At 38.6% G+C, this 22,942-nt stretch overlaps 1 protein-coding gene across 1 annotated transcript in view; it reads left to right on the top strand.

Moving 5' to 3' along the window:
• DIP2C (disco interacting protein 2 homolog C) overlaps positions 1-22,942 on the top strand; it is a 328,359-nt gene that overhangs the window by 206,332 nt on the left and 99,085 nt on the right. Inside the window, exons 5-9 of the mRNA XM_026069254.1 lie at positions 3,961-4,086; positions 4,941-5,150; positions 11,540-11,671; positions 13,058-13,177; positions 14,140-14,337. Coding sequence (XP_025925039.1) covers positions 3,961-4,086; positions 4,941-5,150; positions 11,540-11,671; positions 13,058-13,177; positions 14,140-14,337 — 786 coding nt within the window. The remainder of the gene's footprint in view (positions 1-3,960; positions 4,087-4,940; positions 5,151-11,539; positions 11,672-13,057; positions 13,178-14,139; positions 14,338-22,942) is intronic.

Raw genomic sequence — 22,942 nt, 5'->3', positions numbered from 1 at the left:
TGAAATTGCCTGTTTTTTCTGGACAAAATCTTCATGAGGGGAGGAATTTTTTAAGGAAAAATTAACAAGTGATCTGTATTTTAAAGCAATGGTCAATCACAATTTGATGAATTCAGTTARCTGGAGTGTGCCAGAGCAGGCTGCGAAGCCAGGTCAGACACTTCTGCCAGACCTGCAAGACAAGGGGCATCACTACACTGGAGACGGCTTGAAATTCTGCTGTGAAGTTCGCTGCCGATGCTGTGTGTAGTACGCRGGGAACACCACCTGCTTCGTGCTCATGGGATGCTGGGGGAGAAAGAGCTTCCTGTCCCACGGGAACTCAGATATGTCTGCTCACCCTCATTATATTTTTTCCCCATGTGTATCACAAAAGCAATTTCCTTCCTTTAATGAACAAGGAGCTTCCACTTGCTGTTCCATAAATTCCCATTGCAAGCCTCCATATATTTTTGCACTAACCACTGGAGAGAAACTGTTGGCAAGCAGTGGGAGAGAACAGCTGACATGCAATATGTGGGTCACCATAGACAACCGTTCACGAAATAAAGGCAAGAAGCTACCACCCTCTTGCTCAAAGGGAAGAGAAACAGATCACCATGGCCACCCTTTGATGAGAAATGTACCTTTCAGTGTGGGTTTAAATCTTAAATCTACAAAACCATTATCAAATGTATTTTGGTTAACATTCCCCTATGAAACATCAGCAAAGTTGGCTTGTAGATCAGAAGAGCAAAGGAAAAACAAAGAGAAGAGCAAAGTGTTTGTATGGTAAGCACATATCTGTAGCTGATTTTGGTGGGAACAGAGCTACTGAACTGCTTATGTCTTGTGGTTACAGGAGAGATGTTGGGACCTGTGAGTTGTTCTCACATGTAGCTGTGAAGTGTTGGTCAGGCATTCCCCCCACCTCTGCTGTCCGACCACTTGGGGACAAAGGGGATGTGAGTGGCTCCAATGCTGCATTTGTTAGCTTAACACGTCCAATGTTATACGAGACTGTCAAGATAGATTAGAGAGCATATTCAAAACCCATCAGTAGTTACTCATTTAAAAATAAGACCATACTGTTATCTCTATTTCCCTATACCTAATCCATAACTTTTCTTCGTTGTGTAGACACACTTCATTTAGCCAAAAGAGTTTTATTCTTGGGAGTGAATGTTGTGAAGAGATTTTTTCATCCCAGGTCGACTGCTTCTGCTGCCTTTTTTTCCTCTCTCCCTAAAAGCCTGTAGGCTCTGGCTGATAGCCCCTGGACCATCCCCAGCCTTTCCCAGCCCTGTGTCCTGCCTCCCTTTGTGGCCTCTTGCCTCAGAGTAAAGCCTCCAGAACAGCTGACCTTGCCGGCTGAGCTGGGAGCAGGTGTGAATATTCCTCCTCCCTGATCAGCTTCCCTAGTGTTCAGTCAGGCTTTCTTATCATTTCTATTGTTTTAGCTTTCCTGCTTTTTTTTTTTTTTTTTAACAATCCTGTTTGGTTTATTCCACAGTAAACCAGTAGAAATAAACGTATCGGGCATGTGCTTTATTAAGAAAACAGTTCAGTTCCTGGACTCCCATGGACTCATGTGAAAATCAAAACCCTGCAAAGTGTTTATTGATTGAGCAGAGGGGGTTACCTTCCCATTGCATCAAAAAAATATCCAAGAATTAGCAAGATAGGATTCAATGTCCAGCTGCCACTAAGGATTTTAATAATGTATTTCTCTCAGTTGTCTTCCTTTAAAAAACTTTTGAAGAACTTAATAGTTACACCTCATCTCCTTCCCAATACTTACAGTTAAAAGCAATCCTTAATCCAATAATTCACAAGTAATTTCTTCTGTTTTGATCTGCAAAATTTATTCTCTTCAGAACATTGCTGTAGAATTCAAAAAAAAAAAAAAGCTGGAAAAGACCATTCTCTTTTCATTTTCTATTTTCTATTTTCTATCCTCTGAGTGAAAACCAAGAATTTTTCCTCAGTTTGTTGAATAAGAAACACAAACTGTTAGTGAGCATGTTCAGTCCTGTACACGTGAACAGACTTGGTGTGGAGTGAGCTGGTAGGAATTTCTCTTGGGGACATGCTGGTAGGTAAAGACTTGCACTGCTTTTTTTCTTACACTGATAGTTTTCACATCAAACTTTTCATCAGATTTTATTTATAAGAAGGAACTTAAGCCGTCTAATTAAAAATAATAATGACTTGACAGGAGAGAAATTGTTTCCTGGTTTGACGTCAGCGTTGTAAGCTTCCCCTGTTTTGGTCTGTCAGCCTCACAGCTCTTTTCTGTTTCGAGGATGCTTTTCCATGCTTCTCTTTTGGCTTTTCTTGCCTTGCTTCCCCTGACATGCACATTCTCTTCAGGATTTAAAACAAAAGCAAAAAACAACTCTCAGAAGCAGCTGGTAACATTGTTTTTCTTCAACTTACCATCTTTCCTGCAGTCTTTCCACTGAGGGGTGTTTAAACCCCAAGGGAAGGTAGGGAACATGGTTCAGCACAAGGCAGTAGGACTCATCAGCAGGGTGCACCATCTAACGGGCCTGCTCATCCTCCCCACTTGTTCCTTACGACAGCTTCTTACGCGGCTGTGGTCCAGCTGACAGCTCTTTAACCAAAATTGCCACTCATTATACTCTCCTCTTTTCTGGTGCTTTTCTTGGAGAACATTGGAAATGGCTTTTCACTCAAAAAGAGCTGTTTCTTAGAGCTGCCACCACAGGAGTAGGAAATAGGGTACACGCTACTAACCCAGCCTACAAGGGAGGTCTTTAAACAGACTCAGCAGCTGCAGAAGTGAGATCAGGCTGGCTTAAAACATCTTCACCATGCTCTCGCTTCATGAGTGGGAATACCTAAACTGTGTGCACAACTTGTTGCTGCATTTTCTACAGCTGACTGACAGCAACTGGCTAAAAGGCAGTGTACAGTTTGCTTTCAGCTGCCTGCTGCATGTGCTGTATGCCCAGTGCATGGCAGCTCCCCCGACCACAAATGCTTTTTCTTGACTGCCATGTGTTTTGCATACAGTCTCCTCATACATATCTCTATGAACTATAAAAACATGCAGGCAAATAGTGCAAGGTAGTAAATTAAACGCTGACTTATTTCAATGTAATTTCCATGTTTAGCTGTGGTAGCAATTAAAAGATTAGCACAGAACAGAGTGATTGTCAAAATATTTTGTTAGTTTATTTTACACATGATATGTGGCCTTTTTCAAACTTGGGAGACAGACTGCTCCATAAACACGTGAAAGCTTGAAAAGCTCTTCACTGCGGAAGTCCTGAWTGTGAAGTGGAAGCTGCTGCATGCTTTGGAGGCAGCTGGTCTAAGCTGCGCACTGTGACACCCGCTGGGAAGCTGGAAGGTCTGGGCTCACTGTGCTTTTCCTTGCTCAGGCTGACCTTAGTAATACTTCGTTTTTCATGAATAAAGCCAAGTGACAGAGGCAGGACTTGGGGATGGGGGACCTGCTGCCATTTCTGTTGTGACACTTCACATACCTCTTCACTTTCAAGCAAATCTTCCTATTCCCTTAGTGTGACTTTCCCTTAGTGTGACTTTTTGTATAAATTGAAACCTCATTCATTTCAAAAATATGCAGTGTTAATACACAGTACTTTCATTAAAAACAGTAATTGTTACTGAAGTAACAGCTGTTTGTAAAACATCATTAAGCAGAAGTTTGCTCTGAGGAAGCAGAGCTACTACTCTTCAAATAACGGAGCACTGTCCTGGGAGCATACTACTACTCGAAAGACTTGTTTGTAGCTCCAGCACTTTTCACTATTGCTGCTTTCCGTACGGTGTGGAGAACCTATGCAATCCCTATGCGGTCCCAAGCATTCATCATGTCATAGTGTTGTCAGCCTAACTGGAATACCAGCTAACCTGGCTGCAGATGCACCAAGTACCCAAGCAGTTCTTTTCTGATTGAACACTAGTGTGAAATGTCTCTTTTTTTTCCAGATGTCCACACAGAAGCAGTTCAGGCAGCCCTTGCTAAACATAAAGAAAGAAAAATGGCAGTCCCCATGCCCTCAAAACGACGTTCATTGGTGGTGCAAACGTCAATGGATGCCTACACACCTCCAGGTGAGCATCTGTATTGTGCCTTTTAGGAAAAATTTTTAAATGATTCCTTGTGCTGCTATGAGCTAATAATGTATCTACATAGGCAGTAATAGAAATGACGTTTGAAGCACACTGARCAAAACATTGAGGTATGTTCAAAGAGCAGAAGAAGGTGAACTGAAYGGTTGAAGAGTGAACAAGGGCAGTTCCCAAGACTGCTTTGCCCTTGGCAGTGCCTGAACTTGCACTGGTCCTTTTGGTCTATGAGGACCTAACTGGAATGGCAGATTTGTCATATTTTATGTGACTCCAGGTTCCTTTCAAGTTTCTGGTTTACCTCCTTAAGACTGTAATTGAACTTTCTCTTTACGATTTTTCCTCTTCAGGGTTTTTTCTGACATTCCTTTTCTAATTTATCTGCTCTTTTACCTACTACAATGTGAAAATATCCCACATCCCATGCATTCTGCTACTCGCTGAATCCTTGGCACAGCAGCTGTGACTGAATTTCTCACTGAGGGGTGGGTTCCTTATGACTGAAAAAGCTTTTCACAGACTCTATGGACTGATGTTGGGAAAGTATTTGGGATTTTCTGTACTRTTAATAGGTGGTTGGAAATCTTCAGAAGAACTTAAGCCATATTATAAAGGAAGAACTTCATATTATCCATATTTGTTTTTGTAAAAAAATACATGAGCAATGACCTTAGAGCAGAAAAACTCTCTTGATGTGAAGTTAGCAATTGACTTAGTTTCAGGGCCTGCCTTGATGAATTTTTCTTAATGGAAGTTATCTTTAAATTTGTAATGTGAACATGCTTTATTTCTATTAAAAAAAAAAGCATTGCAAATAACAGGCTGTTTTTAATTATTAGATACTTCTTCTGGTTCAGAAGATGAAGGCTCCGTACAGGGCGACTCCCAGGGAACTCCCACCTCAAGTCAGGGGAGTATAAACATGGAACATTGGATCAGTCAAGCGATCCATGGCTCTACCACGTCAACCACTTCTTCCTCCTCAACACAAAGTGGAGGCAGTGGTGCTGCCCACAGACTAGCTGATGTTATGGCTCAAACGCATATAGGTTAGTCAATCACCCTTTTGAGTATTTTCCATTTTACCCTGAATTTGGTCTCTGACATTTAGCTTATGCTGCTGTTTGAAGCTTGGATGTGACCTTTCCTACAAAAGTCTCTCTTGTGCTTTTTCTTCTTTCCTTTTATCCCATTTACATATTTTATATGGAGAGAGATGCCTATGTTCTTATTCTGAAAAAAAAAAAGTAGAAATTAAGAGCTGGGGCAAATTTCTGTTGTGGCAAACAGGGTCTAGGTGCATATGCATGACTTCCATTACTTTGCACTAAAAAAGACTTCTGTAGGATCCTAGATCTGTAGGATCTATAGTAGGAAAAATGAGTGCATGCAGCATTAGCGATTGCTTTTGTACAAACTTCCCCTACCTCTGCACCACTTTAATTACATAGTTTGAGTGATTTTTGATAATTCTCTATTAACAGTAGGTCCTCTTAAACATTTTTTGCTGCACTTAATTCAATCTAAAATACTGTGATTTCTGACTATTGCAGTCCTTGGGAACTATTATGTACCTTCAAAGAAGGGAGCTGATGCTATTATTAGCAGCTTGTTTATATCCTTTGGAAAGATCCTAGGAAGCCAAGGCTTTCTATCCATTATGGGGCTAAGCTTCATAGACATTAATTATTTCTGAATATTTTTGCCATTGACATTAGTCAATGACATTAGACGTGTCACTGACATTAATCTTCACTTAAATGAGGCAGCTATTAAATTAGGCATATGGAAAGTGAGGCTTGTTGTCCTCCCTTCATTCTCCAGTAACTGCTGTTTATCAGAGGAGGCTTGGAGAATTTCTGTTCCTCTGTCTGCTCTGAGTGCATTCTTGCTGGGCCTGCGTATGGAGTTGTCTCACTGAAAATCTGTATGGGAACAGACAAAGCAACCTTGCTATTGTTTTATTGCCCATTTCAGATGCAGGTTAGTGGAAAAATTTATGTGACTCTTCCTCAACTGATCATTCTTCTTGAGGTATATATGTATAAAGAGGTACATAATAGCATCTTAACTGTTCCTAATTTCATGTGCTGGAGCAGTAGTCCTTATCCCTTCTTCTGCTATCGGCATTGCTTGATGTAACACCTATATTTTTGGATAAGTAATCCTCTAACCAATGCTCTAGAAGTGCCAAATTGCAGTTGGGAAAAGAATTTGTGTTGTATTCTTAAAATCATGTTAAATGAATAGCTCAGAACATTGTTTTAGAAAAGCACACACTTCTGAACACATTAATCACTGCATTTGGTTATTTTCTGTGACTTCATCTTGAAATGCTAGAGGAAATTATAGCATAGAGAATTAAATTTATCCAGACTCTGAAAGGTTGCATTACTCACACACCAAGTCTTAATGTGTCTTTAAATATAGCTACTTTATAATGTGACATTTCAGTAATTTTAAATCTGGCACAGTAAGTCTTCTTTTATATTCACTCTGAGTTTGCAGTAAATAATACAGCGTTTATAGAACTAAATTAAGATGGCAGTGTTTTGAGGAAGAGGAAAAATACTACTTCTTTTTTTCATGTTTTTCTCTTTGCTGTTGTTGTTGACTGGAAAGATCTCTCCTTTGAAGAAAGCAGTTAAGCCCGTCTCAGTGTATACATATCTTTATTTTATTCTGACGATGGGAAACCTTAAATTGCGTGGCAAGGTGGACAGCAGTTGTGATGTAGTAACGTAAAGGTCGTACGGATATAAAAACTGAGCAATATCTGCTACTAACTGTAACACATGTTAAAATGTGGATTCCAACTGTGATCTTAAGGTTATCATCAGTCCTTGTTGCAAGAGTCAGTGAAAAAAGTAAAAGAGAAGCTGGACAGGTGCTAACTATAAGGTGTGTTTCTTCATGAGTGAGTCGCTGTCTGATTTCATATTGTAAGAATTTGAAATTAAATGGCTCTCGTTTCTTCTCAATCCAAGGAGGTGGATTTTGCATTTAGTTGTATCTAAGAGGTAATAGATGTGAAGTATTCCCATAGATAACCTTGATATTTCAGAGACGAATGTTAAGACAAAGCAGTGTGCCAGTGATCATAGATGAGTAATCCTCTTTGATAGGAGAAAAAGTGAGAGAGAAAAATGATCCCATTCTGTGAATCTCCTCTGGAGCTTCTAAGACAATGTGATCTTGAACACAGAGAATGTATATTCCCATGGCTTGATGTTCAGCCCAGGGTGGTGGTGTTCTCTAGAGACAGATCAGCCTACAAGACAGAAGTCATCTGTAAATATGAAGGACAAACTGTCATATTCTGGAGATGCTAATTCTGATAAATAAAATTCAAGGGGCAGTAGTAAAGAACTTTAATGATAAAAAACAAAAAAGACTCAACTCTCATCTCAACTAGAATTTGACCTCCAGAGTTCATCACAGAATCAAAGGGAGATCTTTCCAATTTAAAAACCATAATGCAGTCCTGAGAAGGGATTTGATAAAAATCTTTGACTATAATATCTAAAGAGTTCGGCTTTGTGGATCATTTAGATCATTTGCATAAGCTATTACATGCTTTTAATGTTATACTGTTCATTTAATTTAGTGGCTGCTGCTCTGTTGTGGCCAAAGATCTGGTATAGGATAGATTTCCTTTAAATATTTATTCTGAAATTCAAGACACTAAAGCATCTGTACTGAACTACAGGGAGAATCTTGAGTTTGACTTGGGTATCAAAGTTGTATTGGATAATTGTTGAACTTAGAGGTCAAACCAGTGGAATCTGTAAAAAATACCTAATGTTCAGGACCTGTTTGGGTCAGTACTGTATACATTTCTAAGGTATATGAGTCTTTAAGTTTGCATTTGTCTATATTATATTTTTTGGATATATATGTATATCAAAATCAAGGAGAGAAAGTATATCCTAGAGGTCAGAAAATCTGTGGCTAATGATAATCATGCAGTGCTTACCTATCATTGTAAATTTGAATCTATGCAGATTAAAGAGTTAAAAATCTCACTACAAAATCTTGATCCTGTAGGCACATTTAATGTTGCCTTTATATGCTTCAAATATGTTTCTACTTGAAAATCAAAGGCCTCTTTCCAAATTAAAGGCTACATAGGTTTCTAATAAAAATCAATATAAAAACATGTGCCATAAGGCATGACTGATGGTTTTCTGACAACCTTAAAATTCCTGTGTGTTCTGAGGGGATATATTAACTTAAGATGTGGAAGACTAGTTTATGATACTCTGCATCACCTGGACATTAATACAGAAAAAGCCTATTTGATGGAAGAGATACGACTTTGGCTTTAAGATCACTTCCCCAACAACAAGAGCCAGCTTGCCAGGGAGAAAAGGCTATGTTTTCTTCAAGTACAGTATTACAGAGATGCAGTTTGAATTCCTGGAGACTTTCCAGTTGCGTAGTACTTACGTGTGCTTCCAAAACTTCCACCGAAAAGTATCCCTCCACCTCTTTGCTTCTCCTCAAATATAGGGCTGTGTCAGTATACACACTCTATACCTACATGAATGTGCACTGAATTGTCAGTTCTTTCTCACTTTCATAAAATGGGGCAAATTATATTACTCCAGTGGCAGAAATGAGGAGAGTCGTAACTGGAAACAGCTGTTCAGTCTGTGATCTTCTAATGCAAGAATATTGGAAGAGATGGGAAGAGAGGGTGACGCAAATATGTATGCTTGATGGAGGAAATGCTTTGAAGTCATGCAGCTGTCACAGTTTCTACTTTTTAATCGACAGATGTGTCAGGATCGTTATTCTTAACTAAACCTCAAACAGTGCTTCAAGTTACCTGACATGAAGTCCAAGCATCTCTATACACAATGTGCCCATGGTCAAACCTTGAGTTGACTGTTCTACTTAAATAAAGGCTACATTTCACATAACAGCAATTAACTTTTTCTTTAGACATCATTCAGACCACAAAGTCTGTAGGACTTTGATTTCACCAGGCCTGACTGAGAGGAGAACTGACAGAGGCTTTGCAACTTTAATCGATGAAACCTACAGCTATAGATATTGCCATGATAAGGCATGTGCTAAGCAGATACTACAAAGGAACAGAGCAAGACAAACGTTAGTGCTCCTCTTCTGCTGGATAAGGATTCATCTTAATAGAAGTCTAAATAGCAGATGGGCAGCCAGGATACTAAAACCCAACTCTGTGGCCAGCTTGTGGTGACCACATCAGGAAGAGAGGTTCCTTTGGATAATTTCAAGTGCCAGGGCTGCTTGTTCAAAAGGAAGCTCTTTTCCAAAAGAGCAGGAAGCTCCTTTCCCATGTTATTTCACCTTGCTTAGCACCATGTGTTACAAAGATATATTTGGGCTCAAGCGTATAGACCTGAAAGGATAGCATCTCTGCTCTGTGATGCTTTGGATCACATGTCTTCTCTCCCATGCATAAAAACAATTTCATCTCAGTGCTAAAACCTGGAAGSGGAACTAAGGAGAACTAAAATTCAATTTGCTTTGTAAAGTCTGAAAGATGGAAATATTTCACTGGAAAGATGTAAACAATTATAGCTAACTTCAAAAATACTTTCTCATGTTACTAATAGCTGACTAAGTACAATTATTTTCTTAGTCATGATATCCTCTCCAATTTGCATAGCAAAACTGCATTATAAGTAAAAGATAAAAAGATAAACATCAGCATTTTTTAATAGACTTAGTTATTGGGTAATTCAATCATTAACTATAAAAAAGCTGCCACTTAGCAAGAAAGGCCAAAAATTGTGCTGAGACTAGAATACTTGTCAAATGACAAGATGTCTAAAATAAAGACATTATTGAAACAATTACCAGCATAAGCTTCATTGTCCAAGCTATTATATTTCAGTTGGTTACTTATAACACTTTATAAAGCGTTTTGGGGATATAATGATAAGGATGGATGTAATCAGACTCAAAAGGCTCAACTGGACATGCATAGGGTGCAAGATATTTTTGAGTGGCAGGATCAAAGCCATCTCATGTTTTGCTCAACCAGATTCAGTAGTGTCTATTCTTATGGTGACCATGACTATAAATCTTAAATAACAACTATAGGGATTAGTACCATGTCTTAACTTTTCATGACAATTATCCATCAAATAGCCATATAGTATAGCCATCTATATCCTGTATATATAGCCATAAAAATCAGTTATCTCTGTTGATGGTGCATGTATTTGGGATTGAATGCACTAGAATTACAGTGCTCCAAAGTTCTTCAAAGTTCTTGTGGAAATTCTTTTTATCCATTTCAGGTGGAATTCACTGTAGAAGTCAGTGTTGTAGTAGAGTTAGGGCATCAGAATGCATATAAGACAGATGTAATAAAAATGTGTCTTGAAAATAGTATTGGAATCAGATTAAATTTTTCCACAATTTTTGCATTGTTAAAGACTCTTATCCTGTCATTAAATGGAGTGTGTTCCTCCTCACTTCAGTGGCAGCAGTATGAAGACCTGTCTTCTTCTGTGTCTCGGAGGCTGCTGGGGATCATTTATGTCAATAAAGAGAGAAGTTATTATTTGCTTATGGTATTTATCTCTATTTACCCTAATGCTGTTAAAAACCTGGACAAAATTCGTCAGACAACCCGTAAAAATAGTACAAATGCGTAGGTAATACAGACTCAGACTTGAAAACAAACTGTGGTAGCACGCTGAGTTATCAGGCTATGAAAGARAAAGATTAGCTTTGTGGAATTGTTTAGTAGTGATGGCATGAGTCAGACCAAATTGTGTTTGCCTTCTAGAAGGCAAGTCTTTGTTATGCGGAAGAATTGAAATAGCTCTGTCTAAAAATAGTAGACAAGTAAGTGTCCATGCAGAAAGCAATGTTCATGTTTCTTTACATTTTGTTTCTTTCCCCTGCATTCCAACCCTAATTCCTAATTCCTGCTGTGATTGAATTTTTTTCCTAATATGCAACAAATTCATTTTGAAACTAAAATTGTGAAATTCAAAATGCAGAGGCTATAAAAGTGATATGCATTGGCACTTGCAAGTGATTGACTTAACATGCTGTGTTTTTTTTATTTTGAAATACTGATGCAATAATCTATCAGAAGTATATTTGTATGGGTCTTTTTCTATCTGAACTTTTCCACAAACTTTAACTTGATATAAAATTAAATGTTAGTGGAGAACCAACAACCTAGTTGTATAATTTTTTTAGCCTATTGCTTATATGCTTGCAGATATACAGTCCCCTTTTTAATCAGTGGAAAATTTGTATATTRAAACTATGCTGTACATAATAGTTCTATACATTCATTTTGTGCATGAACTTTAATGCCTGTTTGGATGATGAAAAAAAAATACAAATGGTATTCCTTCCTCTCCCCTTTGCTTTTCTCCCCTGCAACACTAGAGGGACATGGTTAAACCTTTTAACTTATTTTTCACAGAAAATCATTCTGCCCCTCCAGATGTTACCACTTACACCTCAGAACACTCAATACAAGTAGAAAGACCACAAGGATCAACAGCACGGGTGGCACCAAAGTATGGAAATGCTGAACTTATGGAAACTGGTGATGGTATGTCACAGAGCAAAACTGTTTTCCTTTTGAGTATTGTAACCTTTTTAGTGGTTAGTGTATACATCTGCTCTTTGTTTCTTCTGGGCACATTTCATTTATGAACATGTACAAACAAAGTTACAGCATCTTTTTAGTCCTAAAATAAACTTGCATACATGAAGCCAACATAGAGAAGTATTTCTTAATCATCAGAGCTGATTCCATATAGAAATTGTTTAGCAAATGAAAACAGCAAACCTCTCTAGGTCTGCTTTTATCATGCTGTCTGGTTATAACTAGTCTTCAATGTCTATAACTAGTCTTCTCAACGGCAAAGAATGTGACATACTAAGATGGCTACATCCTGAAAAGTAACATGTGTTGGAAGTTTTATTTTCTGAGTATATTTTTTTTGAAAAACAGTTATTTGTAAACCCTTTCTTATTTACTGCTCCTCTTTTCTAAAACATATGAAACAGTATTTCAGCAAGGTGTGGAACTGATGACCAAGTGTGTTGCATCTAAACTTAACAGCTTCAGCTCTAAAAATCACATGGTAAAGTGTTGGAGCCAACCTTCTGGAAGGATAGGAAGCTGAAATTTCTGCAGTGCAGTGGGAGAAAGCTGTTAGTTCAAGAACTGATGACATGGATGTTGCAGAGGCTTTGTGCTCTRCCAGGAAGGAAGGGGGAGATGTTTGATGTGTTATATTATAAAATGCCCCATGTTCCATGCCCCTTTTCAGAACTGTGTTTTTCAAAGTGCTGTATGAGCAAGCATACTCCCTTTGGAGATTGCAGGCTCATGAATTGGCTGTAGGCATGTTCAGGGAATACAGCGTCGTGCTGAAATCATGCAAAGATGTGAGCCATGGCTAAGAGTGCACTGGACAGACGTCCACTGCAGTTTAAAAGGCAAGCCAGAATAAATGACGGGGCAGAATCTATGACCCATCCTCCCTGCTGAGCTGCGGTTTGCTGGAAGCCCTCTAGTTGGACAGTGTTGGTATGACCAGTAATCATGAGGAAAGCCAATGCCTGTCTTCTCACTGACCATCACCAAAGCCACCTAGAAGAGTTCTCTATGGTTACCAACATTTACTGTAGGGAGGGGGTTTTTCACTGTGCTTCTCTCCCCCAGTCTATGTGCTGTTTCCCCTCTAACTTTGCAAGCTCACTCTGAAATTATGCTATTGTTGTTTTTATTTAAACTAGGCATCATTGTTCCTTTTTGCTGAAATGATCTTAATGTCTTAATGTTGAATACTTGAGTCATGGTCATGGTATGGCATGAAACTGTAGTTGTGGTGGCCTTGCAGTCCTAGCCTTTTTCTTACCCCACTTAACATCTGGTGGCGTTCAGCATAGCGGTCAACTGATGTCTCCATTGATCCCTGTCCTACAGGAGTACCAGTGAGCAGCAGAGTGTCAGCAAAGATTCAGCAGCTGGTCAATACTCTAAAACGGCCCAAACGACCACCATTACGAGAGTTCTTTGTAGATGACTTTGAGGAATTGTTAGAAGGTAAAATGACTGTTTTTCAAAAGGTTTTGGGATCTCTTATTAAAACTCTGTAAAATGTTTGTTTTCTACACTGGCTTTCTAGAACGCTAAGTAAGCCCTCCTGGTACTGACAAGTACTGAAAAATATTGATATTTAGTGGGATCTGCTTGTAGTGAATGTGGACACAGTGCAGTAGAATCACAAGTCTCTTGTTTGCTCCGCTTGTGCTTATGCTTGCAGTGAAACTGTATTCAGTATAAGGGAATGTGGAGGAAAGCTTTGCTCCAAGAACATTCAGCTGTGTGTTACAACCATCTCTTTTGAATATCAGTATGAAAAATATTGTCAGTGAAGGGGCATGTTAAATGTTTTACATATCCTTTGATAACAGAGAAGCATTGAAAAAATGAACTAAATATAAGATAGAAACAAGCATAAAGTCAATAAACGAAAAACTTTTCAAAAGACCAGTGCTTCTTAACTCACCTCAAGGCTTTGAGAATTATGATTTGCCAGGATATGGTGATTCAAATAGTCGTCTTAGCAGTTTATAAGAAAGCACTATAACAGAACATGTCTTAAATGGATGTGTTAATGACTTAGAGTACCGTTTTTCACTGGTTCTACAGTTTATTTTATTAATGCTTTTTTGTCAAGAAAACATATTCCCCATCTCTTCTTAGGAAAAAAAAAGGTTAATTATTTCTAAGATAATCTATGCATACTGCTTCAGTAGTGTCTTCCTCTGCTTGTAAAGCTGGTGTGAGGATAAGCACATGCATTCTGAGGTGTTTCAGTTGCTTCATCTCTGTTAGGGTTAAAAGTTAATTATTCTATTATATTTCTCTGTAGCTTCTCAATACCTTCTAACATGTCATTATTTTCAGGATATTTTGCAAAGGTAACTTATTCTCTTGGTTACACAGGTATACTCAAGGTATTGAATTTACATGGTAACTGTATATCTTTTCATAATCATAAGTTCAACAGCCAGACCCAAACCAGCCAAAGCCAGAAGGAGCTCAGATGTTGGCCATGCGTGGGGAACAATTAGGTGTGGTTACAAATTGGCCGCCTTCTCTGGAAGCAGCCTTGCAGCGATGGGGGACCATCTCACCGAAAGCTCCTTGCCTAACCACTATGGACACTAATGGGAAACCACTGTATATCCTCACTTATGGTAAGCACTCTTCAAACTTCTCATTTTTTTAATATAATAGTATATAGTATAATATAATAGTATATATACACATACATATATATAAATATATATATATAGTAAATGCACATATATATAGTGGAAAAGCCTTCTAATGATCTATCTATTCCATTTCTAAGTAGGGTAAAACAATTCTGAAGCTGGTGGTGTCTGATTAGGAATTTGTGAGTTGTTGTGGTACGGTTTATTTCATGAAGAGGAAAAGATCTAAGCTGATACTTCCCTGAAATCACAGATTATAAATGAAAACCACCTTTCAAATAGAAATAGTAGGGCAGATTTTACTGAAGATTAACTTGAAAATCCATTCCCCTTGGAAATTCCCCAGGCTTTGTTCTGCAAAAACAGAATCTGGTAAACAAAGCTTCCTGAAAAACTTAAAATAGGATTTTTCCCATGTTCTGCTGACATTATAATTTGAATTACTCTTCCTGGTATTTAGCTGTACAGCTAGAAAACATATCCCCTTGAAATAGATTTGYCAGGATACATTTCAGTGTGGTCTTGCTTTGTTGATATATTTTGGCGTGTACTGCCTGACAGTCTACTGCAACCAAGAAAGGCCAAATGGAGATAAACATAAGGATATCCCTGTCAAATAACTCACATTTAGCTTCTAATTGTGAGATATTCAGGGGACATATGGGAGATGTTCAAAGGAATTGTTATGGACAAATGTCAAACTTTGAAAGCAAGCTGGAACATTTTTTGTATGTTACTGATATAGATATAAAAAATGATTTTGCTTTTTTTTATTTCTACCTTCTCATGGATCTAGAGTTTGATGCAGAGAATATTTTTACATGGTGTAATACAGATATCTTGTCTATATTGTTCTGTGCTGAGTGATCCCTTCCATTTAAGAGTTAGACTGAATGATGGTCCTTGGCTGAAAAGATTTTTACTGCAAATTTGGGATTGCAAATATATTTAAAGGCTTTTAAAGCGTAACAGAACTCTACTGAAGGTCATGCATGAAACATTCTCCCTTCAGGTACCTACAGTTAAAAAGTTACTTAAATTAGGGGACAAATATTCGATTCACTGTTGATCGGTATTTTCTTCCTTAAGGACATTTACTTGAAACTGGAAAAAAAATTTAAAGTTTGCAATTATATCTTTACAGAAGAGCAATTCATATCATCTACTGAAAGCCATAAATAAATTGGACAGCAAAGAAAATGAAGATGTTGTTGAGAATCAGACCATTTCTGAATACGGGAATCTGTCCAGGGAGTCTAAGCATATGTCCTTCTTTGCCTGAAGAGCTGAAAAGCTGGGCAAATCAACCTGTGGAGCTCATCCACCCAGCTCACCTGGTCTGCTTCTCTTCCACGCTAACTCTTTCAGAACCCCTCTTCTAAGTTGAGAAAAATGGGACTAAAACTCATTTTTTCTGTACTACCATTTGGCAGCCCTCCAGGAGGTCATTTTTGCAGCTGCTTTTCAGTAGTTTCCTGAAAAAAAATCAGAAAAAAATCAGATCTTTTTTTTTTACTTTTTGTTTTTATAGATAAAATAAATTATAAGCCAAAATATTTCATAAGAGATTTAGTGAATTCTTCTCTGCTAGATAGATTTCAAGCTGATAGTCATCTTCATGAGAAATGTTAATTCATTGTGACATAACAGTTTACTTAAATGGCAACTGCTTTTAAAATATAATTAACATTACAGCCATCTGCCATTTTATTGGCAATTTTATGGATGATTTTGGTGTAACTATGCCACCTGTTGGCTCTGTAATATTTCCTAGTAACTGTTGGCATGTCATTATTTAAAGATGAATATTAATAGAAATTAAGTCTTGAACTCAGGAAAGACAGTCATAGGCATGATTTTCTATYCCTATGCAGAGTTCCACTAGCCCTTGTGGTAGAATACACTTTTGAAAGATGAGCCTGCTGACAATCCTACCGTATGGTATTAATATGACACTTCCTTTCCTTGTGTGCATGCTATGACCAGATGACAAAAACTTAAAAATTTCAGCCTTAGTAACTTCCAATAGCTTCTGAGGTTATACCCCACTGTTATTTTCAGGTTCTTTGCAAATTCAAGGAAACATCATTACATGGATTTGGGGGGGGTCATATGTTCACTATTTTGACAAATATTGAAGTTTTTTAAAAATAATTCTAAGATTCTAGAAGTTCATTCCTTGACCTCTTATCTACACAGTCATTTATGTACCTCTCCTTGAATATTTATCCTCTCTTTACTGTTTTGGCTTCTATCTCTTTTTACCCTCTCATGTCTTTATGAAGATCTTCTTCATTAATGCTCCAACTTTCYGAGGAAGATCCTATGTGGTGTCTTTTGATCCCTTCTTTTTCTCTTATGCATCAACTTCTCCAATTTCTGTCTCTACATGGATAGATTTACCTGCTTATTCCAGACCTACATCCTTCTTTCCAAATTACATTCTGGGACTGTCTCTGTGACAGATTTGTAGCTGTCAGCTAAATCACATCATGGCTGAGTAAGAGGGCTTAATCCCTCAACACCGAGCATATTCATCTCCTCCTTTCTTGATCGTTGTAGACAATATTACCATTCTGCCTGTCACTCGGGCAATAACTTGAGTATCATAAATGACCTGGACATTTCTTCAGTTCTGTACAACCATTCTGTGTCTAGACCTTTCAGGTTATTTTGGAGGCAAATCTTTTCAAACACAGACCTTTCTCCTCATCTACCCAGCTAAATCTCATCCCATCAYTCACCTTAGTGTTGATTCTTGCAGCATCCTTTTTCTGGCCCTGAAAAATGCAGTCTTGCCCATTTTATCCATCCAGAACGTGGCTGCAAAGGTTCCTCAACTGAACAACTGCTTTTTCTCTTTCATCTATGTATATCTCTTCACTGACTTTTGACTGTTTGTTTTCTAAAAACTAAATTCTCCTTTGTTTTCAAAGCCCTTCCCATTCTCTTCTTACCCCACTTAGCTTTCCTGTTTTCCTCCAGGACCTCAACCATCTATCACAGTCTTCTTAATTTTTTCAGACACTTTCATACTCCCCCTTGGTGGCCTTACATGCTGAAAAGGAGCTCTTTGGAAGTCCACAAAAATTATCCTTCTCTGAAGTCTTCCTCAAAACTCTTTTCCTGTCCTGTCTAGAGAAATCTGAGAATGGGTTGACTGGTGAGCTAAGGTTCAATATGCTATGGTAGACAGTGGTAGATTGGTATGAAAAGACCATCTTGTGTGATACGTGCCTCATTTACTAGAATGAATTTCCCTATATATGTTGCAGTGGCTGATGTGGATATGATACAATTAGAGTGGATTTAAATGTTCAGCGCTATAGATCATGATGTGCTGTTGTGCCTTAAAGAGAAGTAGTTTAAAGAAGTTATTTAGTCTCAGAGTGCTGTAGATCAAAAAAATGATTAGCTTAACTTTTTCCAGACTTAAGTTGTTTTTAAGCAAGGTTTAGAAGCAGCTAGCCTCAGTTTTCAGAGTTCTTCTCAGCACCCAAATTGTAATTTTTATTTAATGTGCTCAAAACTGTTAAATTCTTTTGAGTGAATGAAGATATGAATATTAGCTATTTTTCAAATATCTTGTCCCTCTGGGAACTTGGTTAAGTGGAGAAAATCTTAGTTAAGTTTCTCACAGTCCCTTTATAAATCAAATCACTGAATTTGCACAAATTGAAATGTCTGAGATAAGAGAGGGAAAAGATGTCTTTACAGGGTTTTATGTAAGTCTGAACTTTGACTAGAAAGCTAATACATACTTTGAAAAAAAGGAAGGCAATTTCTTGCTCATGCAAAGTTAATCAGAGTAGTCAGGCACCTGGTTTTGGTATTGTTGGTATTAATAATGAAATGCTTAATGCTTTCTTTTAGAGGAGAAACATGAGTATAGGATAAAAATCTCATACAGTACATATGCTATCATAGCTACTTTTCTTGCTGGTAAAGTGATTATTCCAAGAAGGAAAGGCTGGAGAAAAAGTAAAAAGTAAAAAGTCGACAGTAATTTGGAAATGATTTAATTTTTTGAGCTTTTTATTTGTAGCCATTATAAAAAACAGCAAAACTAGGCCAGTTAACTGCATCTGATTTGAAGAATCTCATTTCCTCTGTCTAACACTTTCTGTAATAAGTTTTTGGGTTTTTTAACCATTTTCAGTAGCTCTAATGTATTGTTTGCCACATCAGAGGCCTGCTGGAGATGGCAGGGGTGAGAGAAAAGAGCGCAGAAAGCTCTCTGGATAGAGAAGTGTCGTCTCTTTATCCCTTTGAATACTATGGAGAGAGAAATGCCTGAAAATTGGCTTCTTTTAAATGAACTGCCCATGAAAAAATAACAACATCACTGTAAACATTTTGAGGCTGAAGTCATGCTGCCTTAGTGGAAAGTGCTACAACCCATCCGGGGGATACCCTGAAGCCACTGAAATTTCGGTAACAACAGACTGAAGATAAAGGGCCAACCCCATTCTGCRCTGTAGCTGGCACACGGCCCCAGCCACCCCAGTCCTCTCACTGCATGAGCCTCCTAGGCCAGGGATTTCTCAATTACCAAGAAGAGAGAGAGGAAATCAAGACTCTTCTCCTAACAAAGTAATTACATAACCCGACTGTCCTTATCTCTGAATAACTCATTGCTCACAGAGGTAGTTATTTCTCTAGCTCAGCTGGCAGATATACTTGCTGAATACTTGTGGTTCAAGTCCCTAGATAAGGTATCAGCGATATGTTTGTTTAATACTTTAAACCTTTACTTCTTTAATAAAAATACAGAAAATTATACAAAATCTGTGTTACAAAGCTATAATTTAGATTGCAAAATCAGGCACTCTAAATACCAGTTACCTCTATTCTGCATATGCCAGGAGTCTTTTATTCTCTGCAGTAAGTCATTTTTGTTCTTTTGGTTTGTATTTTTCCCAAAAGGCAGCTTCTTCATTTGGCACTCAGGAGGAATCTAAGGAGTCTGTGAAGAAAGGGTTAACACAGCAGCAGAACTGCGGCTATTATTTTGCAAAGCAAAAAAAGTGCCCCTTTAGCTGCATAGCATTATCAAGCCTGCCATTTACACTAGGTTTAATAAATACTCTCTTTCTATTTAATATCAGAAATGTCATGTTGTGATATTGAAAGAATGAATATTTGACAAAATTATTTGCAGTTGAACTTTGGCAGTCTCACAATTGCTGTGCACGGAGATTGGTAAGCGACCACTGGTTTGGTTTTGCTGAGCTAGTGCTGTGTGGCTCTGAAAAGCATACTGAATATAATAAGGAAATTGATTGTGGTTTGTTTTGTCTCTAAGTTTTCTTCCTGATGCAAACTTTTCTTGTATAACCTTCTTTACATTCAACACAAATGTATAGTCCTTCTACGCATTTGTGAAGGAGGGGGAAGGGGCTTTACTTCAGTGTCATGTGGGAGGTATATATTTTTTGTCAACCAATCCCTTTTTATACAATTTTTAAGACTTAGTGATTTCCTTTACCCTCATTATTTGTTGCTTAATCAGATGGGACTGGCTATTAGCTCACTCCAGCTTACTAAATTTTAGCTGGTAAAAGATATTGCCCTCTGAATAGGCTGTTAACATCGAACAAGATTGATAACAAGTGAAATTTAAGGTATGTGGTTACTGGTATGTGTATGAGTTGCTACTATGCAACTAAATCAAAATTCCAGCAGCAAAAGTAACTTGCCTCACACAGGTGTTAACAAAGTTCGCCACAGCTGCCAGAAAGTGAGATGATTTTTTTCAGCCTGTCCTATCGAGCGTATCTGTGTATATGACATCTGCAGGGTATGGCTCAGCTTCAGAGACATAGCTGCCTTACCACTCACTTGCTGATACTTGCTATTATGCATTGGAAACACTGAAGTTAGTTTGCAAATGTGTAAAGAATATTTTAAATGACTTGGCATCCCTGCATGAACTTCTAGGACTTGAAAGTCTGGCAGCAATGCCCAGACACGTATTCTGGACAAGTGACAGAAGTGGCTAAGGAAGAAGTGATCCTTTTTCATCTTTAGAAGAAAAGATCTATTTCTTCAGTAGATGCTTTAGTTATTAGACGTACATCAGAGAATGACAGATATGGAGAAAAGCTAATTTCTTACCATCCTGCAGAGTTACTAAAAATCTCAGAAACCAACACCAAAATTCGCACTTTTGTGGCAGGTGTGATCAAGACTAATTTGTAGTAGTGACGAGGGGCAAGTTAACGTTGTAGGGTTTGGTTTGGTTTCCAGAATTGACTCAGGAATCTCTTCTTTGGACATTGAACAGTCTGGTTCATTTTGGGACTGAAAACTGGGAGTAATTCAGGTGCTTAAACATAGGCATCTAGTGSCTTGAGTTACCCAAGATGTAACTGGATGTGACTGGGTGTGACTGGCAGATACAGCACAGGATCAGTGCGAGTCCAGCTCGCTTCTGGGTTGGCAGCTAGAGGCCAGGCAGGATACCCTAGTGTTTAAAATGGCACTGGACACCCATATCTCTCTCTAAATGACTTATCAACTGTTCATTTTTAAACTCAAGAAAATGTTCATGTACGACTGGCCTGGTGAGCGGATGCCAGAGCTAGCGAGTGAGGCAGGGGCAAATCCTGTGAGAGTTTGGTGTCCCCAGAGAGGCAAACTAGAGCATCGTTCAGAAGGACCACGCGGCGGTGGGGACATCAGCGGGAAAGGAAGAAAAGGAAGCCCCACAAGTTCTGCTCTTCACCTGCGGAAACAATCTGGAAGTGCCAGTCGCAATCCAGGTAACTACCCTCAACTGGCACTTGCCCTCCATGGCTGTGGGAAGAGCAGAGAGCACCTGGCTACTGCAACTAGACTGTGAGTCTCCCTGGGAAAAAAGGAGCTCTGCCACTAAGCTAAAACATGGGCTAGTCAAGTCACTACTAAATGAAACTGTTGCTTGAGTTTCTTACATCTGCCCTCCTGTCTTCAAGCCAAGTAATTAGAAGATTAGTGACAGTGTGTTTATCTGAGGAAGACCTGCGCTTAATTGCTCTCCAGCTGAGGACAGAGGGGGCATATCCTCAGCGGCCATGAGCAGCAAGATTTCCTTGGTAGCCCATGCGGCAAAGTTCACGCTGCTCAAGGACTGGCCCCATGGTGGTGAGCGCTGTCTCAGAGATAGCCTTGGATGAAGCACAGCTGGCTTCCTCGCCAGCGCTTCCCTCTCCCGCAGTGCAGATGTGGCACTGTATCGAGGTCAAGGCAAGGCCGCATCATCTGGATTTGTGGGAGAGCTTTGAGCAATCAGCTTTTTCCCAGCAATGTCTAATCTCTAAGTTTGCAAAGGAAGAATTGCAACCCAGGCAGAACCAAGGAAGGAAATACTTCAAAGATTTCCTTTTTTGTAACATCCTTGTTATTGAGCACTTTTATCCTGCAGTCATGGAGTCCTTTGTGTTTCTCAGTGACTCTGGCAGGCCAAAGAGCCAAGGTGGCAAAATAAACACAGTTCTCTCTGCCTCTGGACAGGAGATTGTGCCCCGTCCATCAGTCGCAGATCTGGCCTTAGTGATTCATACATTCCTTGCTCCAGCTTCTGTACTGCTGCTCACTTTGGAGCTCATTTTTTTAGGAATGAAGCTATGAAAAAAAATTACTGGCTTCCCGTTGAACACAATCCAGTGCAAGATCTGCGTAGAGTTTGCGCTACCTACTTGAAAGATTTCCTGCTTTCCGTCATTGCGTTGTCTCTGCTGGAACGCAGCGGGACCAGCAGCCGAATGTGGGCAGAGTCCGAAAGGCTGGACTTAGGTTAGGGGACTTCTGAGGGTCACAGGAGAGGCCATATATTTCAGCTGCTTCTGAGCTGAATGCAAACTAACTTCTTTGTTCCAATTCTCTGCAGTTTCATACCCATATGCACATGCAGTTAATTAACGTAGTTTAATTGTCCAACAGTTCACAAAAGGATAAAGAATTTCAACTTCGGGATAATTTGTCCTCTGATAATGCAGATAAACAGAGCAGAAAAAGGCTGTGGTAAAGGAAAAGAACAGTCTTTTCTGAAGTATTAAATATTAGGAAACATTAATGGCATATTCTGTGCGGATCAAAGTGCATTTACACAGAAAGGTGAGGAGGTAGAGAGACAGCATTGTATGCTCTGTTTTAGAAGCTAAGATAAAATTGTGGAAATAAAAGGAGCATCATGACAAAACTGCAATAAAATGTACTTTAAGACTAAATTATTTACAAGAAATGCTTACTATACTTACTAATACTTACTAGAAAGTAGCCCATAAACTTTTCCTAGCCTTGGAGAGAACTTATTTTCTGCATTTAGTCAGATTGCTTATGTGGAGGTGGTTGTAACTCTGGTGAACTCCTGAAAGAGAGCATATAAATACTTTAATGTAATTAGCTCTGCAATGTTTAGATTTTTAAGAAAATAGCGTATATAAGTTGTTGCATTTGGTATATGCAAAAAGTGTGAACATGTTGCAAATGCAAACTGAAGACTTGCAATAGAATTAATCCCCATAGCTGAAACAGAACTTTTCAGAGCAGCCCCTTATGTCTCTCAGGAAAGGGATTAAAAACTCAGTGTCCATGTCAAGCT

This window comes from Apteryx rowi, unplaced genomic scaffold (genome assembly GCF_003343035.1).
Source record: "Apteryx rowi isolate R43461 unplaced genomic scaffold, aptRow1 scaffold_29, whole genome shotgun sequence".
Classification (NCBI taxonomy): Eukaryota; Metazoa; Chordata; class Aves; order Apterygiformes; family Apterygidae; genus Apteryx; species Apteryx rowi.
The sequence above is the reverse complement of the archived record's forward strand: the minus strand, read 5'-3'. Positions and strand labels throughout refer to the sequence as shown.